The sequence below is a fragment of the Botryllus schlosseri genome, chromosome 11, assembly GCF_051294905.1.
Source record: "Botryllus schlosseri isolate E-star chromosome 11, Bs_hap1, whole genome shotgun sequence".
In the NCBI taxonomy this organism is placed as follows: domain Eukaryota; kingdom Metazoa; phylum Chordata; class Ascidiacea; order Stolidobranchia; family Styelidae; genus Botryllus; species Botryllus schlosseri.
In genome coordinates this window covers 1607178-1627883 of record NC_137246.1, presented here as the reverse complement: position 1 = coordinate 1627883, position 20706 = coordinate 1607178, and the positions used below count along the sequence as shown (strand labels likewise).

General features: G+C 39.3%; 1 protein-coding gene across 1 annotated transcript; it reads left to right on the top strand.

Moving 5' to 3' along the window:
* The first annotated feature begins 2556 nt into the window (after positions 1-2556).
* LOC145450153 (uncharacterized) lies at positions 2557-20640 on the top strand. The gene is made up of 9 exons (XM_080328649.1): positions 2557-2779; positions 3995-4014; positions 5642-5674; positions 7315-7351; positions 10049-10198; positions 12462-12530; positions 12954-13069; positions 18329-18459; positions 20073-20640. Exons 1-9 carry the CDS (start codon positions 2721-2723, stop codon positions 20244-20246), a joined length of 789 nt encoding a protein of 262 aa, XP_080184775.1. The 5' UTR covers positions 2557-2720; the 3' UTR covers positions 20247-20640.
* The last annotated feature ends 66 nt before the right edge of the window (positions 20641-20706 follow it).

Sequence of the window (20706 nt, the reverse complement as noted above, 5' to 3'; positions counted from 1 at the left end):
CTGCTACAAAAATAAGTACGATTGTCTCCCAAAGTAGCCTAATAGGTAAATATATTATATATATATAATATCTTTAGCTTGCACATCGTGTGATCGCCTTGTCAATAAGTAATGCCGAACGGTAGCATTCAGTCCGGTTCGGTAGGGCTATCGAGTTGTTGCGAATTAAGATCCGCGCCACGTTTCCAGAATGCTATAATGCCTCAACTGTATTCTCATACGAACTTAAAGATCAATGTATGCGGGATACTAGACGATGAGGCCTTGAAGCAGACAAACTATAATATACCGTACGCCTGTAATTTTGTTCTCTTCAGAACAAAACCACCAACAATTGGAGTATTTCGATTTCCCTTTTTTAAAAGATTATTATTGCAGCTAAATTGCAAATCTTTGCTGACCACACAGCATTATAATCCCTCATTCAAAGTCATCTTTTTCTGAGATTTCCGATTTGGTGAAATCACAAACTAGCGCGCTGATTGCAAAACGTTGTGTTTAGGGCTGGGCAAAATCGAGTACTCGAGTGATTCGATTCTGAATCACGTTTAACGCTTCGAGTCGAGTCGAGCAATCGAATATGACGTCGCAACAGAATGTACTTTGTCAAAGTTCAAATATGTACCTTTTATACTACCACAAGGAACATAATGCCTGTTATCCGTCACAAGTAAGTATACTTTGGTATTTTTTGACCATACCGATTTGATTGCACTTCTAGACAATGTTGTGTGGTGATCATGATTTCGGAAATGTGTTATTTCCAGTAACGTTCGTTGCTTTGTACTATGTCTGGTATTCTGCGACACGGCCAATCAAGGTTTCAAGGCTTCCGCAGTGGAAAATAGTATCAAAACTATATTTATCGTTAAGAAATTAACTTTCAGTTGCGAGGAGCGTATAATTTCAGTAGGCCTACTCGAAAAAATCGTCTTTCACTACTCGACTCGAATCATTAAAATTAATACTCGATTCAGATTCGAGTACTCGAATAATTGTGCCCAGCCCTAGTTGTGTTGCGTCTAGCTAGAATTAAGTGAGTTGTCGTGAGTTCAAAGCGCCCGTGCGTGAGCTGACAGCTATATGTTTTGAAATACCAATTATGACACTATGCGCCATGAGGCAATCGCATTCGGGAGAGCTCGTTTCCGCTGGCGGAGATTCTGATTTACCGCATTGTTTTGTAATGCCGCCCCACTTGAATATTGTCGCGGTCCAGCACAGATTTTGATTAATGATTGACCGTACGACATTTTCCCTCCGTCTAGTTATTTTGGTAGCCAACCTATCGCCCTAAACAGTTGTATAGACAGACACCCTTTCAGAAGTGAAACATGGAGTCGAAAGCTGCCTTTGCATCCACCAATTCTTGAATTGGGCATCGTGCCGTAATTTATTTACATAGGCTTACCATATTTTGGAAATCTTAAAAAAAAAACTTTTTCAGAAATTTGAGACTTGCAAAACCGGAGAAGAAGTCTCAAAAATCGGTGAATTTTTCCCACTTTGTGATCGGTTGACTAAAAAAAAGGTCAACTTTCCGCTCAGAGCTCAAAATACCGTTTTTCTGTCCACATTGCTAGGTAGTTGACTAAAAAAATAAAAAATAAAATAAAAAAGGTCAACTTTTCGCCCAGCCGGAACGTCACTTCTGTGCTAATTTACGACATATCACTCGCATTTTGCTCTAAATATGACCTAAATTTTCCAAAAAGAGGACAAAATCTTAAAAAAGAGGACAAAAGGGCGTCCTCCGAGGACACTTTCAAAAAAGTCAAAAAAGAGGACAAATCCTCTTAAAAAAGGACGTATGGTAACCCTAATTTACACCATGGTACAAATGCACTAGTGACCGGACATCGATTTTCATTAATTCGACCTTGATTATTTTCAAACGCGTTCTCAAGTATTCATTCTGGATACGCCCATATCAATATCTCAGTCAGGAAAGCGTGCAAAGTCCCCATTCGAAAACAGTTAGGATTCAATGTTTTTTGAAGTTATCAAATCTGGTGGAACTAAAGTTTCACATTAAATTGGGGTACCGTGTTTACGAGCGCAGTGATTGACGTCAAAGGGAAAAACTTCTAGCAGATTGTGTTCGAGCCGAAAAGTTATCAATGCTTTTCTCATCTCTTCAATGTGACGTTTGCCACGAAGGAATGACGATAATCAGAAGTCCAAGAATAAACCCTTGGTCTTAAATGCAAAATAATGGTGCAAATGCTGATAATCGTGTAAATTACTTTTCAGCTGTGTATTTTTACACGCAAAACAAAAATATAGGAAAATTAGTATCAGCTTATTCCTTGTATGTCTTTAGTAGGTGTTTACCAACAACATACACGACGAGACAAAATTAATGACGGGATTTGTGCAAATTTGCAAATATTTCTGGGAGTCCGGATCGCGTTCAAATACGAGCTCCTACATCGCACTGCCAGAAGGACGAGCCAATCACCGTGAATTTCCACGAACTGTTTCCTGTTTGATAAGCGAGTAGTTCGTATCGGTAATGAAACCATCGATAGCTTGCAGCAACACCTTCTGTTTATTTCCGATAAGCTATTTAGCTTGCGGCAATGCCTAACATCACGTCGGCATAAGGATAATATTTCCCTATTATGGGGGAGGTGTCAATTATATATATGATGGTCTTGGAAAACACATTCATTCAAATGTGCTTTTGACTGAAAAGAGGCAGGCGGAAGATATTCAAAATGAAGGCATCCGCGTTTCTGTCGATTTTGTTCGTGGTGATTACAGTTTGCAACGCTACGTAAGTAAATTCTGATAAATTCTTTCTGGCCTACTCCATCGCATTGCCCTCGTTCTATAAATCTCCATCGAATCCGCGTAAGGGTAAGCTGTAACTAACAAAAGCCTGGCACGAATGTATGGGCTGTGTTGTAAACAGGACTTGACAAAATCGAGCTCCCGAGTGATTCGTTTTTGAATCGAGCATAAGACTTCGAGTCGCGCATTCAAGTTTAAATATGTGGCTTTTATGCTACCACAAAGAAAACACTGCCAGTACTTTTCGACTTGGGTGACTCCGGCCTAGAAGACTTCGGTCATATCGGGTCTCCCAGTCTATACCGTGTAAAATATAGTTAGGAAAATATTTAAAAAATGTATACTATTGAACATGAATGTTTGTGGATACTGCCCATATATTTCATGGTTGACGAATAAAAGAATTCTCTCTCTCTCCATGTTTTTCTGGCACTTGTGACAATGCGGCTGGCTGATCAATGATCATGATCACGCAGAATGTCAACAAGCGGAAGAACGATCTCTCACAACGTCTGCACTAAACTGCAATGCACTGCACGTGCATACCAACATCATTTCATGTGTTTGATCAGAGGTTATGGAAACGCTTGCAATGTAGCCTACTACTTCATAAGTTCTTCACCAGACTACACCTATATAGTTTGTTGACGGTTTTTGTATAGTTTTAGTTCTTGTTGCAGATTTTGAAACATGAATAGTATACTAATTCCAATCCTAATTGCGGAATTTGAAAAGTGAAGTTCTAGTTTTAGTTGCGGATTATGAAAATCCAGAAATATGTACAAGTCTGCAAGACACACACCCTACTCATACGGAAAAAGTACACGGATTTGCACTTTGCAGTAAAACTTCGTTATTATAATGTTTTGATTTGCGTGAAAATCATATTCTATTGCTTTTGTTGTTTTATCACTGTTTTTGATGTACAGTTCCTTTGTGTAGGCCTACTGGTGTTCTATCATAATGTATTACGTGTGTAATGGGGGAGATTAGGGTTTTTGCGACACACCTAAAATTTGTAGTTCCCCAAATGCTTGTAGATTAGCGTAGGGGTGCGTCATAGCTAGCTAAAGTTAAGAACCACTGCGGCGGATCTCGGATTTAAACAAATTGTGTATTGACGATTTTGTTGCTATCAATGTCTCTATAAACATCAATTTCTATGCTGTCGCTTATTTGTTGCTTATCCTCATTTCAGAAATGCTCGGCCCCGCGTTGGTAAGTGCCAGTTCTTATGGTTTTCGCGGCCGACTACGTTACTTTTCGTCATTTGTGTATTACCTGTAATCTCGAAATAGCTGGTGGCCAAAGTGTGAGTGTCTCCAGGGCTTTCATTCTAATCTAGGACTTGTGCTATTGATTTGTATACCATTGAAACCTAATCCAGGTATGACTTACACCAATGCGTCTCCCACTTTTTCGAGCACCATAGACACTTTATTTTATTTTCATATGCACTTTTATTATTGCAAAAAGTTCATTTGCACAAACCGACCGAAAATTAGTACAGAAAACGAAAATAAAGAGACTTCACACTCTCTATTCAAATGTCCTATAAGTATGGGCTACCGGTCCATCAATGAGGCGTTTACTGCTGAGTATTTCCGGCAATTTCAGACCAGTTAGGTCAGGGGGTGGGCAGACTATACGGCGCGCGAGCCGCATGCGGCACGTGACAACATATTGTGCGGCCCGCGAAGACATCGACAATCGTAATAAAATTGTTGATTAATTCGCCGCAAAAATTTAATTACTAGAGCGTCTTGATTTAAAAAACCTTCTAAGATATTTCATCATGATATTGATCCAGCTAAATCTTAATATTGTATTTTTTATTTGTTGGTGCAATAGCCCGACCTCGGGCCCCACGCATTTTGAAACGTTTCGGTTGCTCGACATTTAAGAAATTCAAAACGGAAATGAATTAGTTCGGAAGACAATGGTGATTATAGATTAGAACTGCAACTGTCAGCTCGCGCGTGTGTTGGTAGATTCATCCTTTATATGCGCAGTCAATTATTCATAACTTCGGTCGCGTCCAAATTAATACAAAAAGCGAAAAGTTGCAGATGACTGCTTCGGAAGCAATAAAAACCAACTGACGGATGCTTCTGTTTCGGCGTCGGAGGTAACGTAATATGCAGTACGAGTCGTAATATGACATTGTTATAATAAATTCGCTGCTAAAAATTTGAAACACCACTTGAATCTGAGCATCCTGATTAGAGGCACAATTAATCGATAAAAGCTTGCGTCTTAGCTTATAATTGCGACCATTCTATAATGCGGCCCGCCAATGATGACAGATGTGGAATGTGACCCGCGAGCTATAAAGTTTTCCTATTCATGAAGTAAGCATATATCCGACTATGGTACCTTTTTAAATGACTGTACTCACGTTATGTTTTCGTCTTTCCAATTCATTTTTCTTTGAAAATATGCGCTTTATGTTCATACATTGTTTTTCTGAAGTTCATTGATATTTCTGGACTCGAAATATATTTGTGACTAAAAATGAGTTAACCCATTATGCCCTACCTTCCCCTACCATCTCACAGGTTCAAAAACATAGACTTCACGACCAATACAGTCAGCTTTCGACGACTGAAGGGACAGAGTTCCGTGCAGCATGTAATAATTCAAAACGATTTAATATGGTCACTGCCTCACTGGTCACAGGTCAGTTACAGCAAATGGCCGAACAGAGCATGGTGTCACAAATGATATGGGTTGCTAGATAAATATCAACGAACCTCGAAACTGACTCAACGAATTCACGGGGTTCGATCGGACTCGGGTTAGAACCGACTGATCCAACCTAACGTGTTTATTCGTTTTTATTCAGGAACGCATGGCTGCGAAATAGTCGGAAGTGAACGTAAGTAAAATTCCAAGTTTATTGATATGTACGTATTAATTAATTATCAATCATCTCGCAAATAGGGATGGTGGGAACCCCTGAAAGGTTCAGGTTCGTGTGAACGCGAACCTTTTTAAAAGGTTCTGTGTGAACACGAACGTGAACCTCATGACGTCACGTGACGTCATATTGCTAATTCCAACCCTATCTTTCAATGAAGTGATAGCCTATATTAATGTACACGATACCTAGCGACGACTTGGGCCACATAATGCAACAATTCTGAATTACATATTGGCGTTTTAAACGTCGCTAAATGTATCAACTGAGGCAATCAAAGGATATAATACTACCATAAAATCAATATCTTTCGTCGCTTTCCCAACAATTTCGACGAGGACTCCCTTATCGGTCTAGGCCAGACCGGACAATGTATTCGGTGTCTGAGTATTGCTACATTGATATTGATCAGAGTGTAAAATTGGTTTCTATATTTCCTACCGATATTACCTCATTAAGAAGTTATACAACAGTAGCCAACTCCTCAATCGCACAGATTTGGTTTTAATGATGCAGTAAAGATATGAAATCCAGAGTGACCCCATACGCCTTCTCGAATTTTTACATCAGAAAACGATATCAATCTTATTGATTGGTTGAACAAGCATCCTTCGCTGACTACGTATTTCGCTCGTGATGTTGTGTGATTGCGGGTCAAGCTCAGAGCAGAGAGTCACTAAATATTCACAAACGGAAAACTGGATAATTCGAGCAAACTTTGTAACAAAGCAAGTAAAACATTTGAGATTATCAAGGTGCATGCTCGTTTAGTGTTGATTTTGAATGCTGCCAGCGCCATGCATGAAGTGGCCCGCAGTTGAAATGCAATAAATGTGAACCATTGATGTTATAATGAAGTGAAAATTGCAATATATGGAAAAGGTTCACAGTGCAGAACCTGCCAAGGTTCTGTTGTGAACGCGAACCTCTAAATTTCCGAGGTTCACACACAGAACGCGAACGTGAACCTCACGTTCACACCATCCCTACTCGCAAACACCTAATTCAGAAATATATTACCACATTATTTTCACGGATGGTGTGCTATGTGACATACTTTGACAGCTAGAGGATTCTAGCTGCATAAAATCGGTGTAACTAGAGCGAAACACCGACAATCTAATTTAAACCAATTTGTACAGTGATTCTTTGCTCTGATTCTAATCTAATTTGTGAAATGCTTGTATGTTCTAATTCCAATTCTATAGTCTAAGTACTGCTTTTTGTGAAATCGCTACAAGAGAACTGGGTCGTGCAAACCGAGCCAAGCTTGCTATACAGACATTTGCCATTCTCGTGCTGATATCGCTGTTACAAATCATACGTACCTTCGTGCATAACGGCGCACGTCTCTATGTACATTGTACAAGTATCATTTTGATGAAAAAAATTGTGTTTGATTGTTGTAAATCAGGGCTGTATTCTGATTTCGTGCACCACGGATGTTTATTCTCACTCCGATATCACGGGTGGTACACCGGTGTGCATACCCACTTTTTTCGCTGACAGTGCAAGGATTCTAGGATAAGAGACTATCCGCATCAATTACTTTATGTACTTTGGCAATGGAAAATCTTTATCATGAATGATTGCTTTAGATCCTGTTAGAGCCGCATGGGAGGATTTGCAAAGGAGGTCAGCATTTTATTATCGACTCTTTACATAATAATATACTTTTCCAGCGGACTTATTGCCAAAAGGGCGTTAGGATATGATGCATGACGATGATGGTAAATGGAACACATCTCACTTTGTATCTGATCAAGTGAAGGAAATTATTTGTATAAGGCGGCTTCAACTTTTAAATCAACCATGCGATTTTCCATTCTTTCGCGATTTACCCGGTCGATATTGTATTGCTACGTAAGCTCACAAAATCAAGCATTTGCATCCTGAGCAATCATTTTGAAATAATTTCATATTCGAAGTTGTCATTACAAAATGGCGACATTTCCTTCTTTAATAGAAGCGTTTTGGAGTACCAGGAAGCCTCGGCGATGACCCGTAACAAAGTGTTACCTTTGCTGAGCGCTCACGTGGCTCACGTCTTCTCTATATCAGTACTAATTACTATTAGAATTAGTCTTCCATTGCTCCACAATTTCGAAGGCTAAAACAGTTTCTACCCTTTCCATTTTGACTAGGAGAAAGTAGATTTGTTCAAATTTGCACGGTGTTATGAGTTGAAAATATATCTTTATATTTAATTATGATATTTATAATACATAGCACCAATTTCAATCGGTATCAATGTATCCTATTCAATGTCTGTTACTCTTAAGTACTGCGACGTACTAGAAGAATCCTATCCAGGCCTACATAGGCGTTGCAAATATTTACTACAATGCAATGGCACACAAAAGCATTTTTATATTTTTAATTTGGGCGGTGAGAGTTGGAGCTGCAAATAAAAGTTTTCAACGTAAACCAGAAACATAAAAGTAGGTGAACCCGCGGCCGTTTAATAAAGTTGTTGTAATCTACCTTCGATTTTATTAAATATAAAACACTATTCCTAATGATACTTCAAATCTGGTTCTAACATATCGCTATGTACATACATGGCAGTAACCGATGGACCCCTAATCCAGGGGCGAGAGCACGGAGGGAGGCCAAAATTATATCGTAAATTAACATAAATCAAAGAATATTTTTGGGATATTAAGAGAATTTATTTTCATTGTCTTCGCGCTTAGCACGATTTATTGTTGCCAGCTGTCACGATATTGATATTGGTAACCATCCCCCTGGAAAAAAAAAACGCAGAATTCACAGACACAAGCATTTCAGCATTACCCAGTCACGACACACCATGACGTTTTGGCTAACCTGCGACTCTGCGAAGTCAAATATCCCGACGGCGAGGAAACCGTGACCTAAAAAATACGCCTTATTATGGCTGAAATCGATCTATCGAATTTTCACATGTCTATAGGCACCTAAATAAATGGTGCTCAATATTCCTGTCCTGCCAATCTGAATCCTAAATTACAAATGCCATCCGTAGAGAAAAATTATGAGCTTCGTGACGAAATGCCACTTTGAGTCATGTGCATCGCACGGAAGATTCTTTAGGTCTAGTGCGTTTCAGCGATTCCGAAATCTTTTGACTGTATATCAGACGGAATGTCACGAAATACCAACACACAACAAAATAATTGATAACAACTGGCCTGCCCGCAGATGTATTGGCATTAATTACGGGCCCTGAATTTTCAAGGCCGATAACAAGAATACCATCGTAGTGATAAGGTGCGACGCGGAGGTGGAGGGGAAGGTGGTTTGGTGGGGTGTGGGGTTGGGACTTCGGGATCAAATTTGAAATCCCGGGATCGGGATTTCCCGGGATTTTCGCTCCTCAATCCCGGGATTCCCCGTGATTAGAAAAGTAGTAAAATAGACAAACAAGTTACACAAATAACATTTAGTCCTTGGGATATTGAATTGGCGCCAAACATCAAGAGTATCATCGATTAGATCAGGGGTCCCAAACTCCAATTTTATCGCGGGCCAATTTCGTAGTTTTTGATGACGCGGCGGGCAGCAGCATCAAATAGGGGTATAATATCTATTTCCCATTACGCCTTTTTTGTCGGACCTTGCAGATTGGCATTCCATACACATTGTGAAAATGTAATACACTATTGTAATATTCACGGTTGCCACGAAAAAGTCATATTTTTCAATATCATTTAAAAATATTGTTGTGCTTGGCATAATTTGGTGACATAAGGAGTAATATAGACAGTTGGAAACCATGCGAGACGACAAATGCATCGTGTCATTGTAAAAGCTGTCGCATTATAATTTAGCAGCTAGTGGACGTTTGATGTGTGATTGCGATTCAAGTTTTTGGAGTGGTTTCAGAATGAAATTTCAAGTTCTCAAATCCGAAATCTGAAATTTTCGAGTTTAATATTGTCGAATGCTTGAAAAGTCAAAACGCCGACGTGGGCCGCAAAAACAGTTCTGGCGGGCCGCGTGTTTGAGGCCACTGTTCTAGACAATCAGCCAAGTTTGTGACACTGCTTTATTACCAAAATATGAGATATGGCGCTACATAAGCCTTGGTAGATGCTGTTCACAAATCCCGGGATTTCATCGGGGCCAATCCCGGGATGGATCGGGGTTGCTTCAAATCCCGGGATCCCGGGATCGGGATTTCCCGGGGTCCCAACGCTAGTGGGTTGGGCCCTAGACTAGCGTTTTTTTGGGTAGGGGCTGGCAAAGTGCTCTTACGGTCCCGCGTACATACATTACATACGTTAGCGTGAATTATACGCAAGTTGATCAAATGTAAATTAACTATGTGAAATATTGAATTCCTTCTAGATCAAACTATGGGGAAAGTTGCCGTCTGCAGCATATCAAGGATGGCATCGTCCATGTAGTAGAAGGCCGCTGCATTGGCATCATGCTATCAGATCGCATTGGTTTGACAGCTACTACTTGCGTTATGCGAGGGAATCGGAAAGGCACATGGTTGGTTGCCAGAGATCATTGTTACTGATTCAGTGATCGTGAGTTGTAGGCCGATGTCAAAATTATCCCTAGTATAGCTGGTCTTAGCATACTAATACCACTATAGGAATTTCATATTACGACCGGGTTGGAAAAGTATTCATGAATAGATCTCGGCAAAATCGAGCACCGGGGTGACTCGATCCTGGGTTGAATATTAGGCTTTAGGTCGAGTCGAGAATTCTAGTATTACTCGTTGTGACTTCGTATCATTAAAAATGATGTGTAATGTAAAGAAATATGTACATGGTACGATACCACAAATGGTAAAATGCCAGTTCTACACTACACCAAAGATCGTTTGGTCATTGTTCGACCTTACATAGTACAAATGCTGAGGCTGTTCAGAAATGACTTGTCTTGTCAAATTTTACTGGCTACTTGATAATATTATTAAGTTACCTAACATACCGCTGCAAACCAATTCTGGCTCAATTTTGAACAGTGGAGGTGCAGTTCATGCGGTAGAAAATTTTCAATTTATAAAAATAAATATTTGAACAGCTTCTTTGAGGTACAGAACTTCAATATACAATTGAATAGTATATTGATATTGAAATGAACCCGAATATTTTCGGCTGACATTCGTCAGGGGTAATCGTCAGCAACTAGTAGAGAACTGGAAAGAACATCGTGTATAAACAATTGTATCACAAATTAGGACGTCACCAGAACGCTTCGTGCAACACGTAAAGACGTGCTTCCTGCACTTCAGCAAAGTAATGTAAAGTTTTCGAATTGAAGTGCCACTGTGATTGTAGCTACGTGGGAAGAACGTCAAAGCGTTTGCAGGAACGCATAAATCAGCATGCCCCTAGTTTTCTTAGAACACGCGCATCACGCTCGATGAAAAGCTCACCCTTAACTCATCTGCTTAAGATTGATGCCGATCGATCAAAGGCTCACCCCTGACTCATCCACTCAGGATTGATGCGGAACAATCAAAGGCCATAAATTCTGCAATTGGCAAACACTTGTTGGATAATCTCGCCTGTGTGAAAATTATCGAGACGACAGATTTCTTGTCGTAGGAAGGGGCCACTCACACGTTGATCTGTGTGTTTTGGAGTCGACTTTTATCAAAATACATCAGCCAAGGCTATGTCAACAAAAAGAGTTCGTGTACCATCTAAAAATAGTACATTGAACGCTCTCTTGTTCGACATTTCATGCTCGTGACGTCATATTTTGTGATACCATTGTTGACACACGATGCTCTTTTGAATTCTCTACTAGTGGCTGACGATTACTCCTGACGAGTGTCAGCCGAAAATATTCGGGTTGATTTCAATATGAATACACTATTCAAACACGAATATAAATATTTTTCAAATATCAATGACCCGCCAATGACATTGTTGGGTTGTCTGAAGAAACGACGTACAACAGTAGAAGAAATTTTTATCAATTCCAACCAGTATAAGCGATGTTATCGGAGCACAAAATTTTTGATCTGAGAAATATAGCATTTATGGTGGCAAATTCTTTCATTATTTTTTAGAGATCTACCCACCGTATATACTATAATTTAAATCCTAAAATTTTAACATCAGTAACTTCGCTTTTACTGCTTGGAATTGAGTAAAATTTCTTATGCATCGTTTTATCAGACAACATATCAATTTCATTGAGTAGCCAGTGAAATTTGAAAATATTTATATTCATTTATAATAAATCCAAAATTTTCTATCAGAAGAACTTCACCCCTACTGGTAGGAATTGAGCCAGAATTGATGTGCAGCGTTTTTTCAGGTAACCTAAAATTTTTAGCAAATTGCCAGTTAAATTTGAAAAAGTAAAACTGACTCTTTGACGGAAAAGGCTTCCGACTCCTGTCTTAAACAGACCAAAAAATATCTTTGAATCATTCCGTCGTATACGCCGACTATAATCGGTGCATATCGTCCGTAGGCCCATATCACATGTTTTGTCGGAAGTATAACGTACTATAAGTGTTGCCGTGACGTGATGCTTCTGTCAGGAACAATATGCTACGAAATTATGCATGTAAAGATTTTTTGCCGACTGAATGTAGTCATTTTTTAGTCAGAAAAGTACACAAAGTGAAGATTTTTTATTTTTAAAACGGCTATTGTCTTTACTGGGAACTTATTATTCGATATACAAGCAAACCAAAACGTATTGAATGCGACGCGAAAAAATATTGCTATAGCCTAGATCGTTTCGGTATTTGACCTATCATTCAACATGGAATTGTTTACAGTGACATCGGTGGCGACTTCCAAGTTATCAGACATCCTTTATATTGGGCTACTAATACTGGTCTACTGAAGTAAGTTTGGATTTATCGCACAGTATTTTCTAGAGATGGTGTTATCCCCCGAAAGGTTCTGGTTCGTGTATTTGTTGTCATATCGATGTAATTCTCTTTTGGGTATTTCTGGCTTCTCGAACTGTACGTAATAAATAATATGGCACTCTGTGTCAAGGTTCGCTATGAACGCGAACATGAACATGAACACGAACCTGTAACGTCACGTGACTACACAATTCTAATTTCAATGACGATATTTGCAAATGGATAAATGTGCACGTGTACAATGTAGGCTACATCATCTGTGGGATCAAATAGATAAGTTTGAAAACGCAACAGTAGCAGATTGTTCCCCCCGTCCCCCCAGACCAGGCGAAATTTGTTTAGCGATAATTTCTCGCACAAATCTAGGGACATGATGTTTTATGTATCATCGTTCAGACACGACATTGCCGTTTTTCACAAGAACAAGGCAACGGTAGGCAGCGATCTGAGTTGCGTGCAGAGTAGCTGTACAGAGTCGACGATGTGCAAGATCATTCGCAATGACTCCATAGGTGTGTTGATCTGATTCATATTTTGCATGAGACGTCGCTTATTTTTATTAATGGTACGTTAAACGGCACGACAGTAATGTTATAAATTACTTGAGAATGTGAATAACCCAATCGACAACATGATATGTCTACTATTATTCAAGTAAGCCAGGGATCGGCAACCTTTTCCACTCGTGGACAGGACGAAAGAAATTGAAAGGTATAGGTGGATCGGATATACGCTGTCCATTATCGAAAATTATTTGTATTAGTCATGTCGAATACATTCCTTCGGTATGCTACTTTATATGCTTGAGTGACCGATATGCTATCAATATTTACTCAAATGGCTGGTTATGTTATTCGACTAATTCCTCTTCTACTCTGTAGGCACCACTACTTCTCTCTACATTTTCGTGTAGAGGAGTACAAATTACAAAAATTGAGTTTTTTTTTCTAGTCAACCCATCAATATTAGCAGTAAAATTTCCAAATTTTGCGTGTCATCTTTTGTGACTAGTATAGAAAGTGTCCTCTTCTTCGGATCTCGAAATATGCCTTAGGGATGGTGTGAACGTGAGGTTCACGTTCGCGTTCTGTGTGTGAAACTCGGAAATTTAGAGGTTCACGTTCAGAAATGAGCCTTGATATGTTCTGTGCTATTGTGCTATTGCATCATTATCCGTTAGCAGCAATGGTTAATGTTGCAATTTCAAACGTAACTTTACGACCGATCAACAGCTAAATACTTGCGATTTCTCGACCGGACTTACCACTTGATTACTAATCACATTAACGGTTCCACTTGAAATAGTTTTGACATGCCTTAGAAATCACTACTTCCGAAGACATAAACTGCGTCTTACATCTACTTGAATGCTGACTACACTCTACCCCCTTTGGCCGCAACTCTCGTAACTCATGAGAGGATTGATTTCGATTAACCCCAACGGTCTGTCTCGGGGGCTGTCTGGAGGACGGGACGCTCAGTGACATGCATGTCCTAGTCATCATTTGCTGCAGGCGATTAGGCCCGACCTGTAGCGTTCGTAGCTTTATACTATGTCTCGTGTGCTGCTACACGACAAATCAAAGTTCCAAGGCTTCCTCAGTAGGGCTCTTCAAAAATTACTTTTTTTCTCAAATCGTACTGGCTACTTGATAAAATTGTTAGGTTACCTAATTGAAGCCTACATACAAAATTTGGTTCAATTCCAGCCAGTAACCGCTTTGCTACAGGAGAAGAAAGTTTCTATTTAATATATAAAAATGAATACTAAAAAAATTGAAAATTTTCTGTTCACCCCATGAAAGTGTTAGGCTTTCTATAGAAACGATCGTCACAAAATTTGGTTCAATTCCAACCAGTGGAAGAGGAGTTGTTGCCGTCGAAAAATTTGCATTTCAATAAAATAGTATTTACGGTGAGCACAACTATAATAAATAAACAAAGAATCGGTCACCGTAAATACTATTTTATTCAAATCCAAATTTTTCGACGGCAATAACTCCGTTTCCACTGGTTGGAATTGAACCAAATTTGGTGAGGATCGTTTCTATAGACAGCCTAACACTTTCATGGGGTGAACAGAAAAATTTTAAATTTTTTCTTATTTATTTTTATATATTAAATAGAAACTTTCTTCTCCTGTAGCAAAGCGGTTACGGGCTGGAATTGAACCAAATTTTGTATGTAGGCTTAAATTAGGTAACCTAACAATTTTATCAAGTAGCCAGTACGATTTGAGAAAAAAAGTCATTTTTGAAGAGCCCTATTCCTCAGTGATAGTATCAAAACTATAATCCTGGTTAGTAAATTAACTTTCAGTTGCGAGGGGCGTAGGATTTCAGTACACGAAATAATCGTCCTTTACTACTCGACTCGAATCATTAAAATTGATATTCGATTCAGATTCGAATACTCGAATCATTGTGCCCAGCCGTAATCGTTACTACCGTATCTTGCCTGTCTACTAGTTGTTTGTTTTTGTTAATATTACGTCATACAGACAAAATCGTTTCTACATTTCGAATTGATTAACCCTATCAGTATCAGTGACGCTCGCTACTGATGAGAGTCAGTCGAAAAGCTTTTAGCAAATAAATTAACAATATTAAGATATTGTTTCGCGTTATTCTGAAGTCATGTACCAAAAATTGCTTGTTAATGCTAGTGTGGTAGCACGTCTAGGAGTTACTAAAGAAGGGCCATGCCATCTATGTGGATACCATATAGGTGAGTGGTTCTCGAACTGGATGGGGGGGGGGGGGGGAATTGACAAAGTCTCTATTAATTCTGACTAAACATGTGTTTCACAATTACAACCATTATGAGAAGAGCATTGTTGAAGATGAAACTTATTTCGTAGTCAAGAAAGCTCGCCAATTTCAAACTCTAGCAGTCGCGAACAACGGAGTATAGGCAGATGTCAAATTCATTTGAGCAAAATTTTGATATTCTTTGAAGATTTAGAGCAATTTTCACGTGTCAGCCATTCATTACTTCATAGCTTTGGCAGTAGCCTAAGGCTCGGTGCGCTGGGTAGCTGTTGTTAATAGAGCTGGCAAACTGCACTGCCTAAGATAGACTTAGATGCAATAGAGGTTGCTCGGTTTCGCCCTCAATTGGGCAACCCTAAATCAACACAATTTAATTCAATTCCAAAACTGCTCAAATTTTGCATGGCAGTACAGAACGATGCCGTGCTCTCTGTAGTCACTACCACTACTACCGGCATAAGGATTAGTCTCGGTGCAACCTACCTTGAAATAAATTGATGTTATGTTCAATGTTTTTTTGCTATTTTCAAACAAGTTTGGGGAAATTCGTCAGAAATGTTAGACTCAACAACTGTAATGCGCATTCAAATTTGGCGAAAGACATACCATATGTATACTACTAGATCAGGGATGGGCAACCTGCGCCCGTAGAGGGGAATTTGTACGGCAGTCGACACCTAATTCAATTAGTGTGTGTTGGCGGCCGTCGACATGCAAATTGAAATTACGAACTCACTACCGAATGTTAGAGGGATTTTAATTAGTCTGAAATTTTCTTCGCGCTCCGCGCAGTTCAACATTACTTCGTTTTTCATAGTAGCACCCTTCTCATTCTGAGCCGGAATCGTCGGAATCGTAATCGTGTGCTCCTCACGAAAGAAATTTGTCTATGGTACATTTGGGCGATTTCAATATATTTCCACTATTTACACTACCGATACAATCGAGAATCCTGATGGGGGGTCAAGAAATAACAGCATGCAACAAAGTGACTAATAACAATTGGCCCACCCGAAGACACATTAGGCCTATCATTTATAACTTGCTCTAAATTTTCGAAGGCACTACCTCCAGAAACTCTACCTATGAATCTGATCACATGAGATGAGAACGGATAGATATTTGATAATAATATGTGATACTGCCAGAGTTGGATCAATTGTAATTTGTAATTGAGTTAAATGTATATAATTACATTTTCTCATGTAATTGTAATTCTAATTGTAATTGTAATTAAAGCATTTCTATTTCGTGTAATTGTAATTTTAATTTGATGAAAATTTTGCTCAATTACAATTTCAGTTACTTTGTTATGAAAACCTGACAATCACATCATTAAATAATCAATCAATCAATCATTTATTCGTCACACCAGTAAAAATCCGGCACGGACCATGATGACGACGAGGGGCCGCAAGGCCTTAGTACTCAGTCGCCACCTGTAATAATTAGCCTATTTACATCGGTGTTATATGCGTGCCGCGTCATAAGTAGATTCAGCCATGCTAAACTGTTTCCCATACTTCAGTGGCAACAGAAAACTTTGTGAATTACATTATAGGCTAGAGCAGTGGTTCTCAAACTGGGGGGCGTGCCCCCCTTGGGAGGCGCGAAAGCATCTGGGGGGGGGGGGGGCGCGAAGATCCGGTTGACTGAATTTTTTTTCCGCGCTTGGCGCGATTCGCCTCTAATTCATAGCTATTGCTCTGTGTATAGTCCGAATTTCATATTGGAGAATTCTCTCATCAACAGTCATAACCTTCCATACCATCAAAAAATCTGTTAGGATTGTTAACATTCTGGTTTCATTGTGTGATATGACGATAAGTGGGGCACGAAATATTTCACTGTCATAAAGGGGGCGTGTCTAGAAAAGTTAGAGAATCAGTGGGCTAAACGAAATCTTAATATTTGAAAAATGAATGAACAACGAATAAACTCTTCTGAAACCTGTGCTGAGCCATTTCCTACACCACGGTCAGAGTTTTATTTTTATATCTCTGACCAGTACCGAGGCTTGCTGCAACAATTGAAAATAGAAATTCAAGTTTCCAACCAAGGGTTCATCAAACTTGATCACGTACTTGTTGAGATGTTATCCCAATCATACCTCCAATCCCGGCCAAATTTACGGGGGCCAGAAATTTTCGCACCCTAATGTTCATCAAATGCAATCTAACAGTTTCCGAGCAAGTGAAAATAAAAATGCGAGTCAAAATGATGTAATTCGTAGTTATCAGGAGGTTTTTTTCCTTTTGCATCTATTTTAATTTTACACATCTTATCGTTATCATCCTTATCGCTGACGCCTTACCAATTACATTTCATTATACTCACTCAGCTCTGAGTAGCCTAATCGTTTGATTACATTTCATTGACTCTCCTGTAGCCTATTGGATGTTAGTCGCTCAAACTTTTGGTTTTTAACGGTCGCTTGAAATGATTAGGTCGAATACGTTTGATAGGCTTACCATACGTCCTCTTTTAAGAGGATTTGTCCTCTTTTTTGACTTTTTTGAAAGTGTCCTCGGAGGACGCCCTTTTGTCCTCTTTTTTGAGATTTTGTCCTCTTTTCTGAAAATTTAGGTCAGATTTAGAGGAAATTGCGAGTGATATGTCGCAAATTAGCGCAGAAGTGAAGCTCCGGCGGGTATTTCGGAGGGAAAAGCGGTGATTTCAGCTCTGAGCGAAAAGAAGACCTTTTTTTTTATTATTATTTTAGTCAACCGATCATGAAGTGGGAAAAATTTACCGGATTTTGAGAATTCTTCTCCAGTTTTGCTTGTCTGAAATTTCTGAAAAAGTGTCCTCTTTTTTCATTTCCGAAATATGGTAAGCCTAACGTTTGAGTTTTTTTTAAATGAAAGGAGCTTGAGATTGTTGCTAATTACGTCGCTACGACTGTCAAAGAACACTTCTCTACCGAATCAATTCCATGTTTAACAGTAATTGTAATTGTAACTGTAACTGTAATTGTATTATTGACTGCCTCTCTTTCAGCGTTGGATGTATCTCTCGCTTATTGCTCGCATGAAGATCACCCTGACTCTAACATAGCTGTTAGCAGAATGAATCCAAATTATTGTCACACAATGTGTGTAAAACGACCCAACAACGAAACTATTCCCGAGGTTAGTTGCTCTACTCCTTTGTTGACGATCCTTTTCAAATGATATTAATCTTTAATCATCATGTCATGCTCGTTGAATAAATAGGGTTACCACTTACCATATACCAGTGTTGGGATGCAGTCAGTACCATTGAGTCACAAGTAATCGCGAGTCATTGCACATTTTGACTTGAGTCAAGTCAATCGATTTTTGCAAGTGACCCAAGTCAAGTCAATTCAAGTCAAGTCGCGAGTCAAGTCATAATTCAAGTCAAGTTGTCTTTTCGAAGTACGAAGTATGATTAGGTCATTACATTTTGCTAGCTGTTTGAAGTTCGGATAGAGTCGCAATTTATTTTAAATCGGGGATGAATACGGAGTTAAATTATACATGCAAAAAGTCGTCGCGCAGCTCACGAATGCGTAGTATACTGCTAAACTACGTAACTGTTGTCTACCCTCAGTCCTTAATTATCCGGCGAAAATATAAAATAGAAAACGAAACCTCAAATCGGGGAAACAAATTGATATGATGCATTACCCAACTACATATTCCAGTGAACCATTTTAAACCTGCTCCAATGCTTGACTAGTAATATAAACTTGTACACTGTATTCAAATTCGATTAAGATCATGCAATACATTTGGTTAAGGTGACTATAGTGACCTTCTAGCACCACTGACCACTTGACTAGTCTATAGATCAGATATAGAAACCTTGTTAATATCACTCACAAGTCACACCAGCGTATCGTGAACTATCCTAACATTTGTAAAGTATACAACGATTTTTATCGGCACCAATTACTTGATGACTTGAAATTGACTCTTAAATTTTGCTCCGAGTCACGAGCCAATTCGTATTTCTGAAACGCCGAGTCAAGTCAAGTCAAATCAATTTTCGCAAAGTGACTCGAGTCAACTCAAATCATACGAAAAAGGTGACTCAAGTCATCCCAACACTGCCATAGCCATATACGCCTTCCTTTAGGTGGATTTGTCGTCCTTTTGGGCAGTTCGTCCGACTTTGTAGCTTCTGTGATTATACACGGACAGCAAAAAACGCTATCAATGACGCGATTTCACGTTAGTTTTTATATTTACCCGATTTCTCGTCCGCTACTATGTCTGTCTTTTGTAACTCCTAAAATGTTCCCCTTTTCCGGATAATTTTTTCGACGGTGGCGATCCAGTCTATAACTTGCTTAAAAAATGTTGCAAAATAGCACGCGGGAAACAGACACCACAATGAAGTCATGAGATGAGAATTACCGAAGTCTGACTTGACAAATGACCAGACGTTGTCGAAACATCATATAACAGAAACACCATCGACAAAGCTAGTTTTATCCTTGACTGAAATTAGGCCTTGTTGAATTTCCCTGCCGGGTGTCTGGCGAACTTCTCGTGTCGTTGACTTCAGATTATAAAACACTCTTAGAGTATATGGCGTAACAGACATTCGCCATATAGCGACAAAAAACGTCACTCACCAATCGATAACCAATTTGAAATATCGTGGTTTTGTGCGGCTGGACCAATCTTCACACTCGCACACTTGCTCTTTCATTCCGTTGACTAGAAGTTATGAAAAGTACGACGAGAGTAGCCTATATGTGCCTGTGCTTTTTCAGCTTTTGGGAGGCTCGCCCCTCGTATGCATAGATGGGAGCAGCCCTCACGAAGATAAATGGTATATTCGCGGGATTTTATCCTTCAAGAGAGTTGACCGCAACGACTATGCGATGGCCGCTATGATAGACACTAGTGTGCTCAAGGATACTGCATGTAGTTGCCCCAGTTCTTAGCCATACGACACTGCGATATCTCCTCAATCATATCTTGAAAAATGATGTTATGTCTCAAAATATAGTTTTTGGGATATCCATTAATTAGGATGAACGGCGGTCAACCTACAGCGTTGGTACTCTCCCGTCTATGATTGGCTAACTATTATTATTAGTTTCGGTACTTCATGCGCAGCACGATATTGATGTTTATTGTTGATGACAAGGATGCTTTATTCATTGTTTCATATGCTATAAGAAAATGTGTTTTATATGTTATCACTTCACGTTTATAGTACACCATTGACATTTTCCCCATGGTGAGTGAGGTCATAAACTCCACACGCTCAAATTTTAGCGGTAGTGGTTATGAACAGGTGTGGAATAAAAAGAGTGATGGTATTGACTGCTCTTACTGGTCTGGTTTTCTCGATGCGAATTTGCTACAAAACGAGGAATTGGTGGGCTACGGCACGATATT

What these genes read in the sequence shown, in the direction of transcription:
- LOC145450153 (XM_080328649.1), top strand. Translation starts at nt 2,721, where the DNA reads ATGAAGGCATCCGCGTTTCTGTCGATTTTGTTCGTGGTGATTACAGTT. An exon ending in CGAAATAGTCGGAAGTGAAC is followed by an intron (nt 5,675 to 7,314) that starts GTAAGTAAAATT and finishes TGATTGCTTTAG; the next exon opens with ATCCTGTTAGAGCCGCATGG. An exon ending in GGGAATCGGAAAGGCACATG is followed by an intron (nt 10,199 to 12,461) that starts GTTGGTTGCCAG and finishes AATTGTTTACAG; the next exon opens with TGACATCGGTGGCGACTTCC.